This window comes from Arachis hypogaea, chromosome 14 (genome assembly GCF_003086295.3).
Source record: "Arachis hypogaea cultivar Tifrunner chromosome 14, arahy.Tifrunner.gnm2.J5K5, whole genome shotgun sequence".
Taxonomy (NCBI): domain Eukaryota; kingdom Viridiplantae; phylum Streptophyta; class Magnoliopsida; order Fabales; family Fabaceae; genus Arachis; species Arachis hypogaea.
In genome coordinates, this window is record NC_092049.1 from 5,376,545 (window position 1) to 5,402,453 (window position 25,909).

At 30.6% G+C, this 25,909-nt stretch overlaps 4 protein-coding genes across 4 annotated transcripts; 3 read left to right on the forward strand and 1 right to left on the reverse strand.

The window, feature by feature from the left end:
* The first annotated feature begins 9,787 nt into the window (after positions 1 to 9,787).
* Positions 9,788 to 12,233, forward strand: LOC112741153 (uncharacterized). The gene has a single exon (XM_025790017.3). It carries the CDS (start codon positions 10,237 to 10,239, stop codon positions 12,085 to 12,087), a length of 1,851 nt encoding a protein of 616 aa, XP_025645802.1. The 5' UTR covers positions 9,788 to 10,236; the 3' UTR covers positions 12,088 to 12,233.
* A 539-nt stretch (positions 12,234 to 12,772) lies between these two features.
* Positions 12,773 to 16,865, forward strand: LOC112741154 (uncharacterized). Its single transcript, XM_025790018.3, has 9 exons — positions 12,773 to 13,298; positions 13,513 to 13,574; positions 14,093 to 14,147; positions 14,376 to 14,474; positions 14,719 to 14,805; positions 15,047 to 15,163; positions 15,399 to 15,491; positions 15,653 to 15,683; positions 16,360 to 16,865. The coding sequence occupies exons 1-9, from the start codon at positions 13,203 to 13,205 to the stop codon at positions 16,545 to 16,547; spliced, it is 828 nt and encodes a 275-aa protein (XP_025645803.1). The 5' UTR covers positions 12,773 to 13,202; the 3' UTR covers positions 16,548 to 16,865.
* Positions 16,866 to 19,840: 2,975 nt separating this feature from the next.
* On the forward strand, positions 19,841 to 20,652 carry LOC112741155 (uncharacterized). The gene has a single exon (XM_025790019.3). The coding sequence runs from the start codon at positions 19,981 to 19,983 to the stop codon at positions 20,461 to 20,463; it is 483 nt and encodes a 160-aa protein (XP_025645804.1). The 5' UTR covers positions 19,841 to 19,980; the 3' UTR covers positions 20,464 to 20,652.
* Positions 20,653 to 21,324: 672 nt separating this feature from the next.
* Positions 21,325 to 24,680, reverse strand: LOC112741156 (uncharacterized). The gene is made up of 7 exons (XM_025790020.2): positions 24,183 to 24,680; positions 23,461 to 23,691; positions 23,233 to 23,373; positions 22,517 to 22,625; positions 22,326 to 22,387; positions 22,016 to 22,119; positions 21,325 to 21,892 (listed from the first exon to the last, which is right to left on the reverse strand). Exons 2-7 carry the CDS (start codon positions 23,551 to 23,553, stop codon positions 21,784 to 21,786), a joined length of 618 nt encoding a protein of 205 aa, XP_025645805.1. The 5' UTR covers positions 23,554 to 23,691; positions 24,183 to 24,680; the 3' UTR covers positions 21,325 to 21,783.
* Between the last annotated feature and the right edge of the window lie 1,229 nt (positions 24,681 to 25,909).

Below are 25,909 nucleotides of genomic sequence, written 5' to 3' on the forward strand. Positions count from 1 at the left end.
TTAGGAGCACATTCGAGGCATGGAAGGTCGAGAAAATTTTCTCTAACATATCGGGTTTGAGGAAGTATCACCGTCTTTTGATGATTGTGCCTTTTTTCAAGGTCTTTCCACAGATCTGCAGGATCTTTTAATGTGAGATATTCATCATACATCAAGATGACGACGAAGAAAAATCATGACTTTGACTTTATTCTTTTGGGATGTATTATTTTCAGCCTTAATGGTATCCGTATCTCTAAGATCTATTGAATCAAGATGGATTTTAGCATCTAGTATCCGTGATAAATAATTGTTTCCAGATATATCAAGAGCATTAAATTCAAGATGAAAGAATTTCGACATAATGAAAATTTGTTACCTGAGTCTTCCTAAAAATTTGATCAGAGTCTCATGCTGATAACGTGTTGTAAAATAAATAAAAGATATACTAAATATAACATAAAGATGTATAAATAGAAGACTATAGTATTAATATAGTTAGCTCAATAACAATAATTTATATATGTATTTACTAATATTATATGTTGTAATGTATATATATATAAAGAGAGATAGAGAGATGTATTGAGTAAAATTGGAACGTAAAGAGAGAGAGAATTGATTTTGTTTATTGATGTGTGTAGTATTTCTCAGTTGCTTCTCTATTTATAGGTAAGGAAGTTTTACATTTTTCAACTTCATTAATTTGGTTTGCCTTGAGAAGTTAAGCCATTCAGTATTGAAATCAAACGCCCATATTAATGATGATCATCCATCTCATCTTTCATCCTTATCACAACAAAAATTTGTTTGTTAATGTTTCTTTTGATAGTAGAACATTAGGTATTTGTTATTATGTACGTTTTGGTTATTTTTTGTTATGAACTTTGATGTTTGAAGTTATTTATAAACTTCTAATATTAAATTATGAATAATTTATGGTATGAAATTGTGAAATTTTGAATTTTATTAAGTTAGAAATTATTGAATTTATATATTCAAAATTATATATAGATTTTTTAATAATTTTATTTCATATTTAATTAAATTGGTTAAATTCCGATCGAATTCCGATCGAATTCCGGTCGAACTCCGATTAAATTCCGGTCGAATTTCGGTCAAACCCCGATCGAATTTCGGTCGAACTAATAAACTATTGAACCAATAACCTTACCAGTTTATTGACCGATTCGGTTCTTACAACCTTATTTTTAATCATACACTTGTCACAAATATGATGTATGACATTTTTAATTTGTGGGAAACCATGATAACCCAATAGAAAATTGTGACCACAGTTTGACAGGATTGGCCTCTTGTGCAGTTTAATCGTAATTCATTGATGGGTGAGTCAGAGCATATAGAAATTTGCAGTGAAAATTAACAAATGCTAGAATCAAAATTTCAGTTTAGCATAATCCTTTTTAGGACTTTCACTTTTTCGGTTATTGAAAAAATATTCTCAACTCTAGATTAGGCGGTGGTTTTGGTGGTTTGTGTATTTTTTTTTCTCTTTTTTTCTTTTCTAATGTGTTATGATTACATTTTTCAAAGAGATCTAAATTTATTTAGTCTTTGATAATAAATTATATAGACTATTGTTGTTAACATTTAGAAATAAGTCCATGCTTTTATTACCATAATTGAATAATAAAAAATTTAACAAAATTATTAATTTTACATTGTCAATACATCAAAATTAAAATTCAATTATATATAAGTGGATAAAACAATTGCTAATGTAAGGTAAATTTTATATAGAATTAATAAGTAAAAATATGAAAAAAAATTAATAAAATTTCTAGTATGTATAATTTCTTTATATGAATTTTCATAATATATAAAAGAATATTATATATTATGAAATTATTTTAAAAAATTATTATTTTATCTTATTATTTTTATTCAATTTCATTGTGTTTTTCATCAACAAATTTTAGTTGCAATGCCGCTAACTCTAGTAGCCTAACAAATTCTAGAATCAAGATTTTAGTTTAGCATAATCCTGATTAGGACCTTCACTTTTTCGGTTATTGAAAAATTATTCTCAACTATAGATTAGGAGGTGATTTTGGTGGTTTGTGTGTTTTTTCTCTCTTTTTTTTTTAATGTGTTATGAAATTTAGAGTCTTTGATAATAAATGATGTAGGGACTGATGTTGTTAACATTTAAAAATAAGTCTATGCTTTTATTATCATAGTTGAATAATAAAAAATTCAACAAAATTATTAATTTTACATTGTAAATACATCAAAATTAAAACTCAATTATATATAAGTGGTTAAAACAATTGCTAATGTATGGTAAATTTTATATAGAATTAATAAGTAAAAATATGAAAAAATTAATAAAATTTTTAATATGTCTAAGTTCTTTATATGAATTTTCATAATATATAAAAGAATATTATATATTATGAAATTATTTTAAAAAATTATAATTTTATAATATTATTTTTATTACGATGTAAATTTTTATTCAATTTCGTTGTCTTTTTCATCCACAAATTTTAGTTGTGGTGTCGCTAACTTTAGTAGCCAAACAAATGCTAGAATCAAAATTTTAGTCTAGCATAATCCTTTTTAAGACCTTCACTTTTTCGGTCATTGAAAAAACATTTTCAACTCTAGATTAGGCGGTGATTTTGGTGGTTTGTGTGTTTTTTTTTCCTTTTTTTTAATGTGTTATAATTACATTTTTTAAAGAGATTTAAATTTATTTAGAGTCTTTGATAATAAATAATGTAGAAACTGATATTGTTAACATTTAAAAATAAGTCCATAGACAGTGCGAATTCATTTTCTCATTCATATAAAAAATTCATATATATATATATATATAGAGAGAGAGAGATTAGAGAGAGAGGATCCGATTTGCTTGCTTTGAAATTCAAATTCCCCCTGCCAAATCGAACCCTTCAATTTGTTGAGCAACTTTTTGGAACACAGAACTCGTATGGTCCGAGTTCTTACCCTTGCCACTCACAAAAAGCTGTCCCAAATTTTGGTCTAGCATGCCCTGAATCCATAACTAGGCACATCACATTCAAGGCTTCCATAACGATAAAATTGAGCCTTTCTTTTCTTTGCATAAGTCATTTTGTGCTTTGATTCAATTTATCTTTTATTGCAACATCAATCATTCCATACATCAGAAATAACAAATAAATTATGATTATGATTTTTGATGAGATACCTTTGATTAGTTAAAAACTTGTTTGTTAATATTTCTTTTGATAGTAGAACATTATGTGTTTGTTATTATGTACGTTTTGGTTATTTTTTGTTATGAGCTTTGATATTTGAAGTTATTTGTGAATTTCTAATATTAAATTATGAATAATTTTTTGTATAAAATTTTGAATTTTGTTAAACTAGAAATTATTGAATTTGTATATTCAAAATTATATATAGATTTTTTAATAATTTTATTTAATATTTAATTAAATCGGTCAAATTCTGGTCGAATTCCGATCAAACTCCAATCAAATTCTGGTCGAATTAATGAACCATTAAATCAGTAACTTTACTAGTTTATTAATCGATTTGGTTCTCACGACTTTATTTTTAATCATACACTTATCACAAATATGATGTATGACATTTTTAATTTGTGGGAGACCATGATAATCTAATGAAAAATTGTGACCACAGTTTGACAGGATTGGCCTCTTATGCGGTTTAATCGCAATTCATTGATGGGTGAGTCAGAGCATACAGAAATTTGCAGTGAAAATTAACAAGATATTAGAGTGAGTTCCCTACATGTGCATGGGCCATGGTGTTCATACTTGGTATTATTATAGTCCTTCCAATTTATACAAGTTGTGGGTGACAAGTGTTAGTCAATAATGGGATATAAGGTCTTATCACCGACGCTATTGGTGCTCTCTCTCCTGGAATCCATTCATTTGCCCAAGGCCCAAGGCCCAACCACTTTTAGATTTATATGTCCCTAAAATAAGAATAAACTATAAAAAATATCTCAGTTATTAAAGTATTTTTAAATTTTTTAGTAATAAAAATATCTTTAAAATATTTTAAAGCATGATAAAAAAACTCAATTATTAAATATATATTTTTTAAAAAAAAAATAAAATTAAATTTTAGTGTAATTATTTATAAATATAATTAAAAAAATAAAATTTTTATTTTTAAAATTTTATAATTTTAAGCCAAGTAAGTATTTTTTGTAAATGAAAAAAGATATTTTTAAAAATGAGATGAAATTTAGATTTTAATTTTTTTTGCATACATTTTAAATAATTTAAATATTTTTACAAAATTTTGGATCAAATGTCCAAATAGTTTGTAAATATAAAATTTATTTATCGTATACAATTTTTTTTATAAAAACACTTGTATCATTATTAAATTTAAAAGATTCTTTTTTTTTTTTTTTTTACAGTATCTTCCAATTTAGTAAGTCAAGAATTAATTGTCACAGATTAGAGTTTCATTAAAAAAGTTTGCCACAAAACAAAATTTAAACCTCCATACTTATTTAACCACATTACTGAGTTAACCACAAGCTAAGCTATCTTGATTAAAGATTCTTCTAGTTTAATGGTTTTCTCCTAAAATAATTGTGAAGGGGACGGCATCGCATACCATAACCTTGTATTTTTCAACATATATAACTTATTGGCATATTTCATTTGTAGAATAATTGTGAAGGGAACGTAACCTCTTTCGAAAATACACTTATTGGCATCCACCGGCTAAGGATATATGGTTATAGTTTAAATCATATTATTTAAAATAATATAATATTGTATTTTATAATTATTTTAAATCACTAATTAGTGGAAAAATAACCCATTCTATGATTGAAGCCATATTTTTCTTAGGATGTTGTTTTCAAATTGAATTAATTACATCTCATCTTCTTAATTATCAACGATCGCTATAATGAATTTTCTGTTAGAAGCTCCAAAAGTCTCCAAGTTACACGAGAGTTCAAGCAAAAGCCGCGTAACAAACTCGATAATATCATAAGAACAGGGTTTGGTGTATGTTGGTTTGGTTGAGTTCACAAGAAGAATAAATAAAATAAAATAATGATATATATAAAAGAAAAGAGAGAGTAAAGTGTAAAACAAAGAACAAAGGGCCATTTTTTACATTAGGAGTATCTTGGTTAATTTCATATAATTTGGGTTTCATCCCTTAAATGATACTCCTGATTTCAAAAAACGGCCATTATTAAATGCTGTGAAAGAAAAAAAACATTTTTCTATTGCTTAAAAACAAATACAACATACTAAAAACTGGGAAAATTTTTAAATGGTAGAACTTTATAAAATTTGCTCACGTACCAAATTATATGAAATTAATGTTTACACAATTTGATGATTATCAAATAGAAAATAAAGAAAGCATTGTGGCATGGTATAGCTTATATACCACTTGAATGGTTAAGATTTAGTCAAAGAATAATGTTATAATTTGATTAACGTAAAGATGATACAAGTGGTGATTTATAGATGTTTTAACTTGGTTAATCATTTTGTCCAACATGTAACTTGATAAGTTAGCAAAATTGTTAAAGGTGGTGAATGGAATAATTAAACTAGTTAAATTATAATTTTTTATTTGATCAAAATTAAATAAATTGTATTAGTTGTAATTTTTGACTTATTAACGAATCATGCATTAAAAACAAATTATACATAATGATGAAATTAAATTGATATTTATTAACTTGTCATATAATTTTTTAAGTTGATAAGATTAAATTGATATTTATCGATTTTAATAAAAATTGAACAAGTAGTGATTTGTTTATTTTTTATATTATTTATTTATTTATTTATTTATAACAAATTATATAGAATTTAATTTTAATGCATTATTAGTGTAAAATAGTTTTATATGTGCATCCAATTACATAACTCTAAATCAGTAAAAATAATTATCTTTTACATTAACCATATGAACGATTATCTAAAAGAACGAATAATTGCACAACTATGTAAAACGCTTTACATTATCAGTACATCAAAATTAAAACTCAATTATATATAAGTGGTTAAAACCATTGTTAATGTATGGTAAATTTTATATAGAATTAATAAGTAAAAACATGAAAAAATTAATAAAATTTCTAGTATGTATAATTTCTTTATATGAATTTTTATAATATATAAAAGAATATTATATATTATGAAATTATTTTAAAAAGTTATAATTTTATCATATTATTTTTATTATGATCTAAATTTTTATTTAAATTTATTGTGTTTTTCATTCACAAATTTTAGTTGCGGTGTCGCTAACTCTAGTAGCCTAATAAATGCTAGAATCAAAATTTCAGTTTAGCATAATCCTTTTTAGGACTTTCACTTTTTCCGTCATTGAAAAAATATTCTCAACTCTAGATTAGGCGGTGATTTTGGTGGATTGTGTATTTTTTTTTCTCTTTTTTTCTTTCCTAATGCCTTTCTTTTCTTTGCATAAGTCATTTTGTGTTTTGATTCAATTTATCTTTTATTGCAACATCAATCATTCCATACATCAGAAATAACAAATAAATTATGATTATAATTTTTTATGAGGTACCTTTGATTAGTTGAAAACTTGTTTGTTAATATTTCTTTTGATAGTAGAACATTATGTGTTTGTTATTATGTGCGTTTTGGTTATTTTTCGTTATGAACTTTGATGTTTGAAGTTATTTGTGAACTTCTAATATTAAATTATGAATAATTTTTGGTATAAAATTTTGAATTTTGTTAAGTTAGAAATTATTGAATTTATATGTTCAAAATTATATATAGATTTTTTAATAATTTTATTTAATATTTAATTAAATCGGTCAAACTTCGGTCGAATTCCGGTCGAATCCCGGTCGAACTCCGATTAAATTTCAATCGAACTCTGGTCGAACTAATGAACCATTAAATTGGTAACTTTATTAGTTTATTGATTGGTTCGGTTCTCACAACTTTGTTTTTAATCATACACTTGTCACAAATATGATGTATGACAATTTCGTTGTGTTTTTCATCCACAAATTTTAGTTGTGGTGTCAGGATCTTCACCTTTTCAGTTATTGAAAAAATATTCTCAACTCTAGATTAGGCGGTAGTTTTGGTGATTTGTGTATTTTTTTCTCCTTTTTTCTTTCCTAATGTGTTATGATTATATTTTTAAAAAAGGTCTAAATTTATTTAGAGTCTTTGATAATAAATGATATAGAGACCCATGTTATTGCCATTTAGAAATAAGTCCATGCTTTTATTACCATAATTGAATAATAAAAAATTCAATAAAATTATTAATTTTACATTGTCAATACATCAAAATTAAAATCCAATTATATATAAGTGGATAAAACAATTGCTAATGTAAGGTAAATTTTATATAGAATTAATAAGTAAAAATATAAAAAAAATTAATAAAATTTCTAATATGTATAATTTCTTTATATGAATTTTTATAATATATAAAAGAATATTATATATTATAAAATTATTTTAAAAAATTATAATTTTATCATATTATTTTTATTCAATTTCATTGTGTTTTTCATCCACAAATTTTAGTTGCGGTGCCGTTAACTTTAGTAGCCTAATAAATGTTAGAATCAAAATTTTAGTTTAACGTAATCCTTTTTAGGACCTTCACTTTTTCAGTTATTGAAAAAATATTCTCAACTCTGGATTAGGCAGTGATTTTGGTAGTTTGTGTATTTTTTTTCTTCTTTTTCTTTTCTAATGTGTTATGATTACATTTTTCAAAGAAATCTAAATTTATTTAGAGTTTTTGATAATAAATGATGTAAAAACTGATGTTGTTAACGTTTATAAATAAGTCCATGCTTTTATTATCATAATTGAATAATAAAAAATTCAACAAAATTATTAATTTTACATTGTCAATACATCAAAATTAAAACTCAATTATATATAAATGGTTAAAACAATTGCTAATGTATGATAAATTTTATATAGAATTAATAAGTAAAAAATATGAAAAAAATTAATAAAATTTTTAATATGTATAATTTTTTTATATGAATTTTTGTAATATATAAAAGAATATTATATATTATGAAATTATTTTAAAAAATGATAATTTTATCATATTATTTTTATTATGATCTAAATTTTTATTTAATTTCATTGTGTTTTTCATCCACAAATTTTAGTTGTGGTGTCGCTAACTCTAATAGCCTAACAAATGCTAGAATCAAAATTTTAGTTTAGCATAATCCTTTTTAGGACCTTCACTTTTTCGGTCATTGAAAAAATATTCTCAACTCTAGATTAGGCAATAGTTTTGCTGGTTTGTGTGTTTTTTCTCCTTTTTTCTTTCCTAATGTGTTATGATTACATTTTTCAAAGAGATCTAAATTTATTTAGAGTTTTTGATAATAAATGATGTGGAGACTGATGTTGTTAACATTTAAAAATAAGTTCATACTTTTATTACCATAATTGAATAATAAAAAATTCAACAAAATTATTAATTTTACATTGTCAATACATCAAAATTAAAACTTAATTATATATGTGGTTAAAACAATTGCTAATGTATAGTAAATTTTATATAGAATTAATAAGTAAAAATATGAAAAAAATTAATAAAATTTTTAATATGTATAATTTTTTTATAAGAATTTTCATAATATATAAAAGAATATTATATATTATGAAATTATTTTAAAAAATTATAATTTTATCATATTATTTTTATTATGATCTAAATTTTTATTCAGTTTCATTGTGTTTTTCATCCACAAATTTTAGTTGTGGTGCCGCTAATTCTAGTAGCCTAACAAATGCTAGAATCAAAATTTTAGTTTACCATAATCCTTTTTAGGACCTTCACTTTTTCAGTCATTGAAAAAATACTCTCAACTTGAGATTAGGCGGTGATTTTGGTAGTTTATGTGTTTTTTTCTCCTTTTTTGTTCCTAATGTGTTATGATTATAATTTTCAAAGAGATCTAAATTTATTTGGAGTCTTTGAAAATAAATGATGTAGGAACTGATATTGTTAACATTTAAAAATAAGTACATGGTTTTATTACCTAATGGTTTTATTTTCTCGTTTGATTTCTTCCTGAAATCTTTTCGATGGTCGAGAGCTCCCCACGGTGGCCCAACAAGTGGAATCATAGCTGATAGTTAACCGATCTGGTGGTTTTAAGGGGTATTCACGGTGAAGTATCGAAAGTTTTTTCGGTAAAAGTGGTCCGGACGGCATGTCCCGCGGTGTTTTACGGCGGTTTGATGGACGAATACTCGTGGTGGAGAAGCTAGAAAGAGGGAGAGTTGATACTTGATGTGGAGACTCATACTTGATGGAAGATTGTTAATATTGCAAGTGTTCGGAGTATATGAAGCTAGTCCTACATCAAAAAAAGAAAGGAAAAATAAAGAATTTATAAGATAACAGACCCATTAATTTGACACCTTAAGATTTAGTTAAAGAATAATGTTATAATTTGATTAACTTAAAGATGATACACGTGGTGATTAAGGTGGTGAATCGGATAATTAAACTAGTTAAATTATAATTTTTTATTTAATCAAAATTTAATAAATTATCTTAACAAAATCTACATGTACACAGTTCCATTTAGTGAGACAAAACTTCATTGTTGTTATTATTAAATTTTTATAATATATAAAAAGCATTATAATTTTTTTATTATTTTAAAAATTATAATTTTATCTTATTATTTTTATTATTATCTAAATTTTTATTCAATTTTATTATATTTTTTATCCACAAATTTTAGTTAGGTAGTCCATTAACTCTAATAGCCTAACAAATGCTAGAATCAAATTTTGAGTTGAGCATAAATCCCTTTTACGACCTTCGCTGTTTCGGTCATTGAAATAATATTCTCGACTCTATATGCACTATGGCCATTGAAAATGAATGCATAACATTGTTGTGAGACTCATACTCATACCATGACTCTGCCATGACTTCTTCTTCTGCATGGATTCACCTCTCTCTCTCTCTGACATGAGTCACGTGACATTGAAAGTTTGAATTTTGAAACCCACCTTGTAAGTGAGTAACACCACTATCTTTTTTTCTTCTCTTTTTCATCGAAGCTTTTTATTTTGTATTTTTTTTTTCTTTTCATCATTCTTGTGAATTCAATTGAAGATACCCTTTTTTGCTCTGATTGTCCAAGTTAACAACTTTACTATATTGGGCATTGGAAAATCCGATTTTGGCTTTGTTGCTACTGTATCGTGGTGTTGGGGTTGGAAGTTTGTAGTTTTTGCTCTAATGGCGGAAAAAGTGGAGAATCATAGTCATAGAACACTGTGGTGGTGCAATCTAATGCTGAATTGGCGGGTTGGTTTGCTCACTGCTTTTGTTTTTGTTGGAATGGTTGTGGTTTGGAGTTTTGATGGCTACACTGTTAGGAACATCATTGAAGCTTGGAGGTACCATCAAGATTCTCTCTCTCTAAGGTCTCATTCCCATGGAAACTCCACTTTTATCCCCCAATTTAGTCTCAATCAAAAGAACCAAACCAATGTTAGCAACTTTGATTCCTATGATAATCATGTTAACATCACACACTCTGTGTCGGTGGAACTAGTTTGTGCTAGGAACTTTAGCTGTGTATCTGAAAAGCTTGATAAAAATGGAAGTTCTGAAACCCCAGTGGTGAACCAAGTTCAATTAGGGCATTATTCAAGTTGGATTTCAAGTGAATTGGAGCCAAATTTGACTTCAAATCTTTTAGCTAGATGGTTAGCTCCTGGAGGGGAACCTTGTAGAGATTCTAAGACGGTGGGGATTTCGGTTCCTGGTTTGGATGGTGGGAAGAATGTGATAGAGCTATCAGCTGGAGATGTGCATGAATTCGTTTTTCGAGCATTGGATGATTCTGGGAAGCCTCGCTGTTTAGGTGGGGATTACTTTGAGACTGATCTTTCAGGGGAATCATGGAAATCTAGGCCTTTGGTGAAGGATTTCAACAATGGTTCTTATACAATTTCACTTCAGGTTCATCCTGATTTCGAAGGGCTATACAATCTCACTATAATTCTGCTTTATAGACACTTTGAAGGTCTGAAATTCACTCCATGGAGATTTGTCTATGACCGCGTGGTTCTCAGAGTTGCAATTAGATTCTACAACAGCAGTTCTCAGTTACCAGAACTAGAGACTTGCAAAGCTTCCGATTTTGATAGGGATGTTTGGTGTGGAAGGTGGACAAGGCTTGGCAAGAATGATGATTGCCAAATCAGTAATGATGGTAGATATAGATGCTTAGCACCAAATTTTCCATGCAAAGCTCCATGGTGTGATGGTTCATTGGGGATTCTAGAGAGCAATGGTTGGGTTTACTCGACACACTGCGCATTCAAGATGTATTCATCCGAGTCTGCTTGGAATTGCATAAAGAATCGGTGGATTTTCTTCTGGGGTGATTCAAATCATGTTGACACGATAAGAAATATGCTCAATTTTGTTCTGGATTTGCCTGAAATACATACTGTCCCTAGAAGATTTGATATGAATTTTTCGAACCCAAAAGATCCATCTCAAAAAGTTAGGATTACAAGCATTTTCAATGGTCACTGGAATGAAACACAGAACTATCTTGGATTGGATTCTCTAAGGGATGAAGGATTTCGAAGATTGGTGAGGAAGTACTTCTCAGAAGACACAATCCCAGACACTCTGATCCTCAACTCTGGCTTGCACGATGGCGTCCACTGGCGTAACATCAGAGCATTTTCTGCTGGTGCAGACTATGCAGCATCATTCTGGGCTGATGTTGTGAACAAAGTGAGCCATCGGGGGCTGGTGCCGCCGAGGCTCTTTTACCGGAGCACAGTGGCAACTGGCGGATATGCAAGATCACTAGCATTCAATCCTAACAAGATGGAGGTGTTCAACGGGGTATTCCTAGAGAAATTGAAAGAAGCAGGCATTGTTACTGGCGTGATTGATAACTTTGATATGACATATCCATGGCATTTTGATAATCGTTGCAACGATGGAGTTCACTATGGAAGGGCTCCTTTGAAGATGAAATGGCGAGATGGTCAAATGGGTCATCTGTATTTTGTAGACCTCGTGTTAGTTCATGTTCTGCTCAATGCAATATGTGCAAGGTAGCCTTAGCATTCTTTCTTGTTAATACATTTGTAACTTGTAACCATGATTGTTTGTATTGTATATTCCTCAAAACAGTTTTTACTATTGATTGATGATGATAAACAAGTATATCAAAGTTTAAAGAATATATTTGCTATGCTTCATTATTTCTTGCAAGCCATCTCCATGTGTAGAGTGTAGTGGATGGTCACTTAGATTGGATAATAAGATATCATGCTGATGTGAAACTAAGTTTCATAAGTAAGGGGAGGGAATTCCAGCTTCGGTATTACTATTAAAACTACTTTATTTATTTGTTATACCACCTTCTATTAATTACTAAAACTCATTTTGCAGTTTGCACCATTACTTTATCCAAAAAAAAAAAATATTTAAATATGAGAAATATTAGAAAACGATTAAAATTTAATATTTTTAACGTTTAAAAAATACGATAAATTCTAAAAATTTTTTAGTATTTTTCTTTGAGAAATGTTAAGGGCAGCAATTTTTATGATTTGTAACCATTAAATAATTATTAATAATAATTTTAATGATATAAAATTAATGTGAGATTTCATTCAATAATTCACTTTTTTTTATTAATTACATGCCAGAATTTAATAAAGTTACTTTCTCTTTCAATTTTGAGGAAGTAAGGAGTTGCTTATTTCGCACATAAAGGGCAGAGGTATTGTCGGTACACGTAGGGACGTAGAAGAATGCCCGAATAAGCAAACAGAATGGACCGAAATTACAAAACTAACCCCGAAGCACCAACCGAAGTTCTCTTGTGCGTCTCTTCTTGGCTTCTATCTGTGAGTGATTAACAGTTACAGAGACGCAAAAGAGGGAAAAACACAATAATAGACTCAAGACCTAAAACCACGCTATTCGTTTTTACCATTGCTGGATTAAATAAAAATAAAAAATAAAAAAAATTGTTGGATTTTTAGGCCTAGTGCTAAAAAAAAAGAAGGAAAGAAAAAAATTGGGGGAAATATAGGGTTCCAAATCTGGCAAACCTTGTGGGATTGAGGGCTCGCTCTTCGTTGAAGCAAGATTGGTCGGATCTCAACGACGACGACGACCAGTGCAGCAGCAGCAGCAGGCGTTGGCGTCGCAGGCTCTTCAACATGGCCTTCTCATGGCCCGCCGCCCTCCGTATCTCCCTCTTCCTCCTCCTCATCGCCGCCGTTGTCACCGCCTGCTTCACTCTCCCCATCGAAAAGGTATTCATCCAATCTTTATTTCTTCATTTCCATTTCCGTCTTTTGATTAACGCGCTTTTATCTCTGGATATTCGACTAGCATTTCTGAAATGTGAAATGTTGAGCTAGCGTTGTTTGTGGCTGGATTGCCTTTGGATTTACGTTGGTGGAAAATTAAGAAAATAATCTGTTTCTGGATTTATTCTGAATCTTTTCACGGTTTTGTGATCTGCAGATGATGAAGGACTTTTTGCTATGGGTTGAGCGTGATCTTGGGCCCTGGGGACCTGTTGTACTGTAAGTAGATTTAATTTATGATCCCTAAAACTTGTGTATGCGTATGTATTTGTGTTTGTTTGTTTGGACTTTGATATGTAATAGCATCATAACTGTGAAAGTTGTTTCAATTGGTGTCAAAAGATTAAGGGTAAAACTGAAATTTATTTTAAACATTAGCGATAAAATTGAATCAAATTAAGCTTTAGGAGAATGATTAAGCTAACTAGGTGTAGTATGACTTGTATCTTCCTTTTATTTTGTGAGTATGACCATTTGATCTTTCAAGATAAGGTCATATAGTCATATACACCTAAGCTATTCTTCATTTCCCTTTGAACAACCAATGAAGGTCGGAATGGGTGAACTGGAGCGCAAGTGTAATTGAACTGTAACTTGTTTCCAGAGGAGATTGTTCACAGCCCTAGCATTCATAGTCATTTAAATATTTTGTCTAAACTATGTGTCTCCAGAAAAACAACATATACAATATAATGTTGGCCTATTTTTAAACTCGTTGTTTATTTGGTATTTTTCAGGGCTGTTGCTTACATTCCTTTGACAGTCTTGGCAGTTCCAGCTTCAGTGCTCACTGTAAGAGCCTTTGACATACTGTCATTTCCTACAGAACTTTTAAAAGTTGGCTGTGTTTATGCAATTTGTTTCCTTTTTCGATGAGGACTTGAATTTGTCAATTCTTATTTCAATTAGACGTGATTTTATTAGGTGTCTACTGACTTTTAGTATGCGGTGCATGGCCCCCATTTATTTATTTCTTTTCATTCTTTAATTAAGTTGCTTTATTTGATGTTTCATTTTCAGCTTGGCGGTGGATATCTTTTTGGGCTTCCAATAGGCTTTATTGCTGACTCTATCGGTGCAACTGTGGGTGCAGGAGCTGCATTCCTTCTTGGTAGAACAGTAAGTTTTTTAACTAACATGTTGATAAGCAGTTGCCAAAAAAAGAAATTTTGGTCCACTACTTGCTGTTGTTTAGTTTATTGAAATTAGTTTATTGCAATATCCACTGTTTCTCTTGCTCTTCTTCATATATGACTCTGGCAATCCCCTCATCTTTCTAATTGAGCTGCATTTTAGTCCATGTGTTTTCTCACTGCATAGTTTTTATCTTTCATTTATATATCTTTGTCATGGATTTATACAGATTGGGAGATCATTTGTTGTTTCTAAGTTGAAGGATTATCCACAGTTCAGATCAGTGGCAATTGCAATTCAGAGATCTGGCTTTAAGGTTTGTAGGTTTTATATATAATATAATAGTGTTTTGAAATTTTCAAGTCTTTTGGTGTTTAACATATGATGATCCTTTTGTTTTCCCCATTTATCTTGTCTGTAAAATTCATTTCATCACATTTTATAGTCATTGCTCAAGATGACCATTGCTGTTTGTTTTAGTGACTAGGCATTCCTTTCTGTTATTTGTTCTCAACTGATTTATTTTCATTTTTTTTTTTTAATTATCTGTCTTACAGATTGTATTGCTACTTAGGCTTGTTCCTTTGCTGCCATTTAATATGCTGAATTATCTCCTGTCGGTGACTCCTGTTTCATTAGGGGAGTACATGCTGGCTTCCTGGCTAGGAATGATGGTATTTTCTTTGCTCTTTATTATCTACTATATTGAGGCGTTAATTTAATAATGCATTTCTGTTAAGTGATATAAAATGTGTACTCCACATAATTCAAACAACTAATGAATTAAAAAATGCGATTAGTATATCCATTCAAAGTTAATTAACTTTTCATTTACCTCAAAAGTAAAAGTCTGTTTTCTAAAGCAAATCAAGGTTGAGGCGTTAATGCCTAATATTTTTACTGTTGCAGCCAATAACACTGGCACTAGTCTATGTTGGAACAACTTTGAAAGATCTTTCTGACGTGACACACGGATGGGGTGAATTCTCCAAGACCCGTTGGGTAAGATATACTATCCTGTCGTTCTTTATGATCCTGTATCTTTATTGGTGAACATCTGAGATACCTTGGAAGTTGGCATGTTTACATTCTTGACTGGATCATTTAGGTGTGCTTTGTCTCATCATGCATATAACACGTGTCTCTTTCTCTCATGAATGCAGGCTTTTATCATTTGTGGCCTCCTGATATCCGGTAAGTTGCTTTCCCTCTAGTGATGCATTTATCTTGAACACTATCTTGGGTCATAATGACAGATATGTCCCTAGTTTGTTTTTCTAATAATATATAGATTATGAAAGTCTCGGATAAATATAGAATATATTATGGGAGGTTTCTTCTCCTCCCTTTTCTTGTTTTTGTTTTTGTTAAAAACAGAGAGTACCGATTGCATGGGGCTGCTCAAATGCACAGTGCAACTTCTGTTGCAATGTGACTTTCATAATTTCATTAGCCTGGGTGAATGTGACACGCACCACACCATTGTACATGCTATGTTTATATGCAACATCAACAACAGGACAAAACTCAATTTTTTTTTTAAAAAAAAATCATAAAACTCCCCAGCATTCGGGGCAAATAGTATTCTGCAGCATTTAAACGTTAGCTGAAACAAGATATCAGAACCTCTGGTATTTTGGAGTATTGGGAGATCATGTTCTTAATTTGTTCCTCTTTTGCTCCTCTTCTCTTTGATTGGGAAGGCTGGTGAGCTTTCTGTCTCTCACAGCTGCCCAGCGGTTGCCATTGCTTGCAGATGCTTGGATATTACAAGCATTTTCATTTGAAAAGTTGTATCAAATAAGACTAGGATTCCAATTTTTTATCTGATCAAGCAAGACTGAGCTTTGTTAATTTTGGTTCTGTGCAGTGGTTCTGATGATATGTGTTACTAGAGTTGCCAAGGCTGCTTTAGACAAAGCCTTAGCCGAAAATGAAGAGATTGATGGCATCGCAGCCTCGCCGGTATTACCAGTTGTAGCTGAACCATCCACAGATCTCAACCAACCTCTGATAATTAAGGTAGAAGATTCTGCAGAAGACGACCATGAAAAGTAAAATCTCTTTTTGTGTAAATTCTTTTTGTCCACCCAACCTCCTAGAAGCTGTGTTCATTTTTTTTTTTAAAAAAAATCCAATGCTGAAGCAGGAGATTCCTGCTCCTATTTATTTGTTTTGTACAGTCCCAACATTAGAAATATAGTTTGACAAAAATTGGTAATCCTTACAATCAAGATGATGAGATCATTGACTGATTATCTTTTTGTCTAACAGCAGCAGCTAGGCTCATCCCATGATAGAATATTATTTTGTAACTTCCCACAATATATTGTGGCTCTATATTGATGTTTCTATTCTCTTGCTTTTCAGCATAAATCTCTACCTTTTTAAAATCCTGATCATATGTATTTCATTGAAATCTTTGACTGCTGAAAATTAGAAGCTAAGGGTATGGAACTTTATTTTTACCCTCCAATCAAATATACCCAAGTATTCCCGTGGTTTGGGATAAAAATTGAGTGAAAAATAATACATAAAAGTTCTCACCGTATTTTATTTTGACGAAAACATTCCTAAGATTTATCGAGACATAGCAACCATATATTAGCTTCTATGATGCACGGATAACACGGGATATGCTGACACGCGAATTTTAAGACATAGGATACGCCGACACGCGAATTTTAAATTCTTATAAGATACGGGACACGCGTACATATAAAATATAAAGTAGTTTTTAAATAATTGTAATGACATTTTGATTTTTTATTGATATTAAAATATAAATTAATTTTTTAATTATTTTTAATATCTTATTTTAATTATATTAAGTATTTAAAATATTTTTTATTTTAATAAATAGTAATATATACTATATCTAAATTTATTTTAAGAATATATGTTAAGAATAAGACTGGACACGCTGACACGTGTTGGTATTTAAGTGTGTTCAAAGTCCAAACGTGTCCGGAAAAGAATTTTTTACTTTTTATTAAGACACGGTTGGATATAACAAATACGCGTGTCGGACGAGTGTCGCTAAGTGTCGTATCCGAAAAGTATCCGACACGTGAATACCATAACTTAGCAAAGTGTCCGTGCTTCTGCTTCATAGATTAGCTTAAATTATGTTCATGAGGTTAAATAGTATGCATAGTACTCTTGATTTAATGTGACACCAACTTTTTTGGAAGGTAGGTAACATTATATTTAGATTATGTTGATACGATATTCTTATATCTCGCATAGAGAGGTGAACGTAAAATATCAAATTAAAGAATGTATGTAATATTTGTTAATTTCAGGGAAAGTCAATATAATTTATCATTTTTTTTATCCTTGTCTTTGGCTACAATTTGGCAGATCTTCGAATTTATTGGAAAATGGCCAATCCTATCCTCAGAAACCTTAGTGTTTCTTTGTCACCATCGATATTACACAAATCGTGAAATAGTTGGCTAGTTGTGTAAGCAGTATTGACTTATGAATGCGAATAATGAACCGTTCTGTGTTCAAATTTACATTAAAGAATTTTTAACATTTATTCGTATATTCGAAAATTCGTATAGTAAATTACTGTGTAGCAGTAGCACCTCAAACTCTCAAAGTAAGGGGAAAATCTAGTGTTCTGTACTTCTGTTGATTCACATGCTGATCTGTAAGTTTTGCACAGTTGCCACTATTTATAACCAATGTCAAGTGATAAGCTCAATTCTTTGTTTAAATAAGTAAGGAGATTTTGAATCTTATTTATATATGTAGTAATAATTCATTGATCATATTTTAAATAACTTAAAAAATAAAATAAAAACTGCGCATTTATTTCATAAAAAAAAATAAATAGAAGAATTTCAACTGTACCAAGTATTGTTTTAATAATTTTAATCGTTAATTTAAATTATAAAAAAATATATATTAATTAAAATTAGCATTAAAAATTACTAAAACATCGATGTTGAAAACTTACCTAAACAAATTACCTAACTTTTTTTTCTTTTCACAAGGTTAACACATTGATGGGAAGTTGTCCCAATCATTCACTTTCTTATATTTTGTGCATCCGTAGCTGTATTAATTTGAAAGAAGCGTCCACATCAAAATAAATAAATAAATGGAAGAAACGCATAAAGTGAGTGTATAACTTTATCTATGATTGCTTATTATCTAGGATTATGTCCTGAAAAAGTTTGTCGTCGTTTAAGAGAGGGAAGAAAGGAATCACAAGATGCACATATATATGAACCAAATACACAACTAACTTAAGTGAAGACCAATGTGTGTGTGTCTAAATATATATATGGTTTTTCTTCAAGTGCCCCTGCTGGACATTTTTGTTAATAGTAGTGTAAATTTTGAAAAAGAATCATTTTATTATTATATTGAATAAAAAAAACCAAGTGTAATTTGTTTAACCAAGTTTAATATATATGATTATGGGTCAAAAAAATAAATCAGGAATCACAAGCAACGCATAAGGTGAAAACTACCATAGCAAAAGATGAAGAATTGCAACATTATCCTTCACATGTGAAGGAAATATTCTATAAGTGGATCTCAGGATAATTTTCTAAGAAGGAGAGAGGTAGGTCACAACAAAAAATCTATAGTTGTCATTGATGACAAAAAGATCTGTCCCTTGATATGGAATATTTCCACTGAATTGTGAACATCATAATATGATGAGATTATTATTGCCAACTTGCACTGCCATGCATGTCATATTTAAGTTAATTCAAGTATCATAACTTTGTACTTTCCTCTGTTTCCATGCTTAATGATTCACATTATATATATATACACTATTTTTCATGGTTATCTCATAGAGCATTAAAAAGAGGAAACAAACCATGATTATGTTTAGACACAATAAATATAAAATATTAACTTTTAATATAAAATTTTAGTTCAATAGGTTAATACCTACCATAGGAATGAAATTTTTATTGGAGGAGAATTTTTCATTGAGAACTGGTTTAAAGAAAGTAACACTAAGAATGAAAGTTGAGGCACCATCATATGCTGCATCATCATGAATATGTGGATTGCCTTGTATAGTTGCCAATAGCGTGTTTTTGTTTTTTCTCCTATTCAAAAAAGAATAAAAAAAAGAAATAATTTGATTCTGGAAATTTTATACATTTTTGTCAGTGCAAGAAAACTTACCCACTGTCTTGTGTTGAATTTGGTGCGTTTAAGGGGACCCTACCATTTTCTTGATGGAAGGGATAAACATTATTCTATATCAATAGTCTTTTATCTTTGATATTTTATGATCTTAGCCGCTTAAAACGCTTACAAGCATCTTGATTGAGCCACAAGCAAGAGTTTAAAGATCCTTGATACTTGGTACATTGACAAAAGTAATTAACAATAGAAGTAAAGAAACTCACTTTATTACAAGGGCATGTTTTTATGTTGTTATATAAATAACTGAATCTTCTATAGTTCTGTCACAAAAACATAGTAACATAACACTACCTAGAAACTTAAGATGACCAAGAAGGACTTAGTGTCCTTCATGGGGAAAGTGAGAGGTTTCAGCCTTCGATCTCTCGGTGGTTGCTTCGATAGCTGCTGCGACCGGACTCAAGGCTATGGATTAGGGACAAGGATATGGAATTTAAGTGACCGGCCGGTGGAGCTGCAAATAAGGGTGGGATCAATATTGAAGAAGGTTCATACTTTGAAGCCGGGTTCATCAAAGAGGGTGGAAAGTAAGCGAATATATAAGGCTTATATGCCGGGTAAGAGTGGCGGCAATGGAGGTGGATTGAAGAGCTTGCTCTATTACTATGATGAAACTTCCCACCCTTATATTTGGATTCATGACATAGGTGGTGATTCCATGAGGATGGTTAAGCAGCAGTATATTAGCCTTGAGGATTTGAGAGAATCTTCTGAGATCAGAGTCTTCAGGGATCAGCAAAAGGGTTTCATATCGGTTCGAAAGCAAAACCGGCCAGATTTCTGCTGAATTTTCATTGTAACTCTTCTTGTTTGTGTTTACAAGAGTTGAGTATGTTGTGTAAGAAATTGGCATTTTAACTTCTTGCTCTTTAAGTTTCCTTTTGTTGTGTGTTATTGATTGGCAAATGGCAATAATTGATGATCATGTGTTTTAGCTAGTGTTACTCAACATGAATGAGAATTTGCATTCAAGTGATGTTTGTGTTATGATACCCGGTCATTTGGGATGATATACAAAGAAATCAGACAATGAATCATAGCTAAAAACTAAGGATTTACTATGCTAATGTTTTGGGCTAGTACTAAGACATTTCTGCTTACTATCATAATATAAAAACATTTGTAGGCCCTTTTATCTTTATTTTTCGGAAATTATAGTGACACTTGCTTTCTTCTTGAAAGAAAAATTTTTAACTGTACAAAAACAAATGCAAAGACACCGGTTATATCTAGTATTACATAGAAACCTTATCAGTATAGTTGAACAAGGAGGCCTGAAATGAATATTTGAATATTATTTGACTACAAAATAACCAAGCTTATTTTGCTCCAACTTAAAGGTTTAGTACAGGGTTTTAATCGTTAATTTCGGCATACCAAAATTAAGAAGTAAATAACAATGACACGCTCACTGGTGGATAGTTCAGGTGACATTCAGGTACATAAGAATCTAAATAAAAAGCAAAGATTATTAACATTATATTACCAAATTTCAAAGCCTATAGACTCTGTAATCACTAGACTATAATCAATGACAGTTCATTAAATTGTTCCTGCCAACTTGATATACAAGGAGCAAAGTTACCCACCTCTGCATGTAAGAGTCAAACTCTGGCAGAAAAATGATAAAATGTACAGAACTGTAAAAGGCAAAAATAATGGACAGACCATACATTATCTTCAATACAAATTTAATTTGTTTATGGAAAGTCATTCATCAATTGATCTGAATGGCAGTGCAGTGCCTATACAATGCTACAGAGAAAAGTAAATTAAATTCAATCAAATAAGTAGCACAGAATCTAGGGTTGACAAAACGATGCACTGTGGCAGAAGCAGAAAACCCTCCAGCTCAGCACCTGACAGATTGATCCTTGGGGCATGTCTGAAGGAAACTTGCTCTATGAAATAATGGAGGCTGAGCCTCTCATATGAAACTGTTTGTATTACATGTTAACAAGACATAATTTTTCAAGGCTCAGTTTAATTCCAAATTGTTCTTTTCCCTTCCTTTTCCTAAATGAATTTCAATCCTGTATACTCCAGTTTGGATTTACATATCTATAAAGTAACAGAAAAACAGCTTTGGCTCAATTGTAAGACCTTTTTAGGCAGGACCCTGACCCATTGCACCTGCCCGCGCTCTCAACATTTCGGTCCTCTTACTCTTCTCCATCACTTCAACCAACCATTCTGCACTTTCCCTAATTCCAATCCTGCATCATTTCAAAAGTACCTCAGATATCTGTCTTCGGTAAAAATTTGAAATGATAATTGATTATCATTCGTTGTGGATTAACTTTGGAAAGTTGATACGATCATACAACTGCCCAACTTACCCATCATAGGCTGACACAGCTTCAAACATGTGAACTCTTTCTTCCAGCTTCTTTAAATCTAGACAACGTGCAAGTTCGTCGGCTGATACTGCTTGCGGAAGATCCTGCAATCACAAGAATGTTAAGAAAGTGGCTACTATCATTCTGCCAATTTCCCAGATGGGCATAACTAGTACCTTGAGGTTGAAGGAAATTAAATGAGACATTCAACATGTACAACATAAATAAGCATTAGAACTACAATATTCCTTAAAATATTAGTCATTCTATAAGGTTTATAAATGATTAAGAGGGAGCGATAGATATACACCTGTTTGTTAGCTAATATCAAAAGAGGGGCTCCCTGTAGATCCTCGTGCCGAAGCACCTTCTCTGGTAAATAAGCCATTTAATAAGTTATTGCATCACTGGTTTTGTTTCACAATTACATACTTAGTATTATTTCAATACCAAGCCAATGCCTTGTAGAACTATTAAGTACTAAGACCAAGTCAAACTAACCAAGTGCAGACTTAGCATCTTCAAATTTTGAGGGACAGGCAGCATCTACAACAAAGACCACAGCATGCGCCTCTTCATAATATTTCTCCCAGATTGAGCGAAGACCAGGCTAACAGGAGGAACTTGCATCAGTACCTTAAAATATATATCCTCCTTCCCATCCCCCATCAACAAGATAATTTCTTTTCAAAAGAAAAACATGAATACGGGAAGAAACACAAGATAAAGCGAGTGCATTGCAAGCTTTGCATCAAGTAATACCTACTCTTCCTACCAGGCTTACTACTAAAATTGAAGAAATGAATTAGTTGTTTATGCTTACGGGATCAAATTTCTCAATTCTAAAATCTCCTTCAGCCTTGCCAAATTTAACAAATAAAATCAAGTTTCGGATATGCAAAAGGTCATGCTGATTGTCCAAATCACTAGTTCTAGTGACAGTTCAAATATACAGTGAGTAAATAATTTAGAGAAGTCTAAACCATCTAGTAGAAACAACTTACTCATAGAAAGTTCTGAAAAGTAAAGCATTTTCTTGTTCTTCCATTAATCATACTTAGTTGTTTCAGGGAGACTAAGAAACTTACATGTCAGGAACTATGTAGATGATTATTAGTTTAGACATTAAACTTGTAGAATAAGAGAATTTTAACAAGCAGCTCAAAATGGAACCAAACAAATTAATAATCATTCATCCTTCTAACATATGCCCATACCTGACCTCCCAAGTCCCAGAACACAAGTTTCCTATTTGCAACTTCAATACGACCGATATTCAACCCCACAGTTGGAACGATTCGATCAGGAGGAAGGCTTTCTATGTTTGAGTACACTGACTTCATCCTCTCCAGCAAAGTCTGTAAAGTTAATGTATTCAGCAACTCAACGAAACATAACAAAGTTCAACAATTTTGTAAAAATATGGCATTCAAAATATGCATTACTGTTTTCCCAGCCTTGTCAATCCCCAGAATGAGTACGTGAAGCTCCATCTTACTGAACAGATACTTCCAAAGACCATAAAACAGTGAAAACATCGTTGCAGCTCACTTTAATACACTTCCCTTCCCAATCTTCAGAAACAGAAGAATCTGAAGCTCATGCTATTTCACTTGATAGCTTATGTGTTCACAACAAGTTCACAATTCCGAAAGCGAGAACAGCACTCAGACTTTCTGTACAAGCAGCGTGGTAACTTGTAAGCTACCTTGAACCAAACTCACTTCAACTAAAATACAAATACGCCCTTTCTAATTTAACAGTTGTATCAGAAATTTTCAATATTCAATTTGGCAATGCACAAATCTAATTGAACAACATTACCAGACACAAAAAGATAAATTAGAAGGTAATTTTTTTTTCCTTCTGTCTAACATTGCTATATCAAATTTCACGGAGACGAATGAAGCTCTTTCAGATATCAGTGTCAGTTCAATCATATACCTAGTTATTCCTACGTGCATGATACAAATATTGAAATGCACAAATTTCTGTAAAATTCTCCGTTGAAAAATAGAAGATGCGAATCATTGAGGGTTCTATCATGAACCAATTGGAGCTACTGCAAGATGATTCCTCAGAGTCAATTTAGTTGCAACAGATCCGGGAATTAAGGAAAGGAGGGCAAAATAAGATGGAAGAGAAGAGAGGTGTTGAATGGATTTACCAGCGGCGGCGACGGGAAAGAACGGCGGAGGACGGCGATTGAAGAGAGATCCGATGGCGATGATGAAAGTGAGAATTGGATCAGAGGGATTTCTTCGTTTCCTGAGACCCAGATGCAGAGAGCTCTGTTTGTTTTTTCGTTTATCGTAACAAGAACCCAGCAACAGTTACGAAAATTATTTTTGTTATGGATGTTTTTTTTTTCCTTTGGGTTTTCTAGTATATTTGGATTAAAGCATGAGGATTTATATCAAATTAATTTTATAAATTTGATTTTAATTAAAAATAAATTAGTGAAAACGTATTTAGATTTGTCAATTTTATATTAAATAGAATTGTTTCAATAAAATAATGTATATGGTTTCTATAATTAAAAATATTGTATATTATTAAAAAATATTATATATACTATTGATTATTTGTATGTCTTAAATGTATGCTGAGAGGAGTAAAAAGATAAATACTTAAAATATATACATATAACATACCTAAAGTGTACCAAAGAAAAAATAGTATAACCTTACAACTATAATGTCCTTGTCATAATATATATATATATATTTTTTGAAGAACTCTTTGTTATATTGGGTTTTGAACACACAAAAAATTATCCTAGGGGCTTCTCTTTGATCTTTACTAAGGTTCAAATTGTCACATTTAGATAGTGTTTGGTTGAGAGACAGAAATAGAAAGACTGAGACTGAGAGGCAGAAACTAAAAAATAGATATTGAAATAAATATCAGTATTCTGTTTGATGTAAAATAAGAGACAGAAATTGAAACAAAAATAAAATTCTAATTTAATTTGCATAAAGAATAAAATTAAAATTAATTAATTGAAATGAGAATATTTAAGTATAAAATGTTATTAAAGTTTCAGTCTCCATCTCTAAAAATTCTAAATCTGTGTCCCTATTTTTTAGAGGTACTGAAATACTGAAGACAAAAATAAAAATTTTAGTACCTGAACCAACAAATATGATACTAAATCTCAGTCTCTCAATCTCTATTTCAGTATTTCAAAACAAACACTACCTTGGGAGCATTCACCTTCTCTCTAATTCAACCATCATCATTCATCACCACTTTGGATTCTCCCATCACAATCTCTTCCCTATTTCTCCTCTTCTAGCACTGTAATACTGTATTTGTTGTTTCTTATACTTAGACTTTTTTATAAATAAAGTTCAATAATCTTTCTTAATAATATAATAATAATAGCACTTTTGTCTTGAGAATTTGCGTTAGAGTGTATAAAGAGTAACTAATTACGGTGAATATTAGTATTTTCAAAATTACTAAATTATGGAAAACTAAACTATAAGACTATTATTTGTTTGATTGATCTTGCATTGGATCTAGCATACTTTTTTTTTTTTAAACGTAGCTTATGTAGACTACAGAGGATTGGAACAATCATAAATAAACTGTACTAATAACTTGGTAGAAAAGCAAACTGAACCTAGCTAATTAAAGTGGAATCTAACTATACACGTTAATAAGCATAGTAATTAATGAATAAAACTTAAATTTCGTCCTTCACGTTCATCGTCAGCAAGACTACAACTATATATATATATATATATATATGACAATTTCCATGGTAACAAGGAAACCTTTGATGCTTTCTATGTCTGTGATTTCAGTTCAGGATGGAATTTCTTCCTTTCTTTTCGGGTGGATTCATTTATACGTATGATTCAATACTATAATGGATTAGAAAAAAAA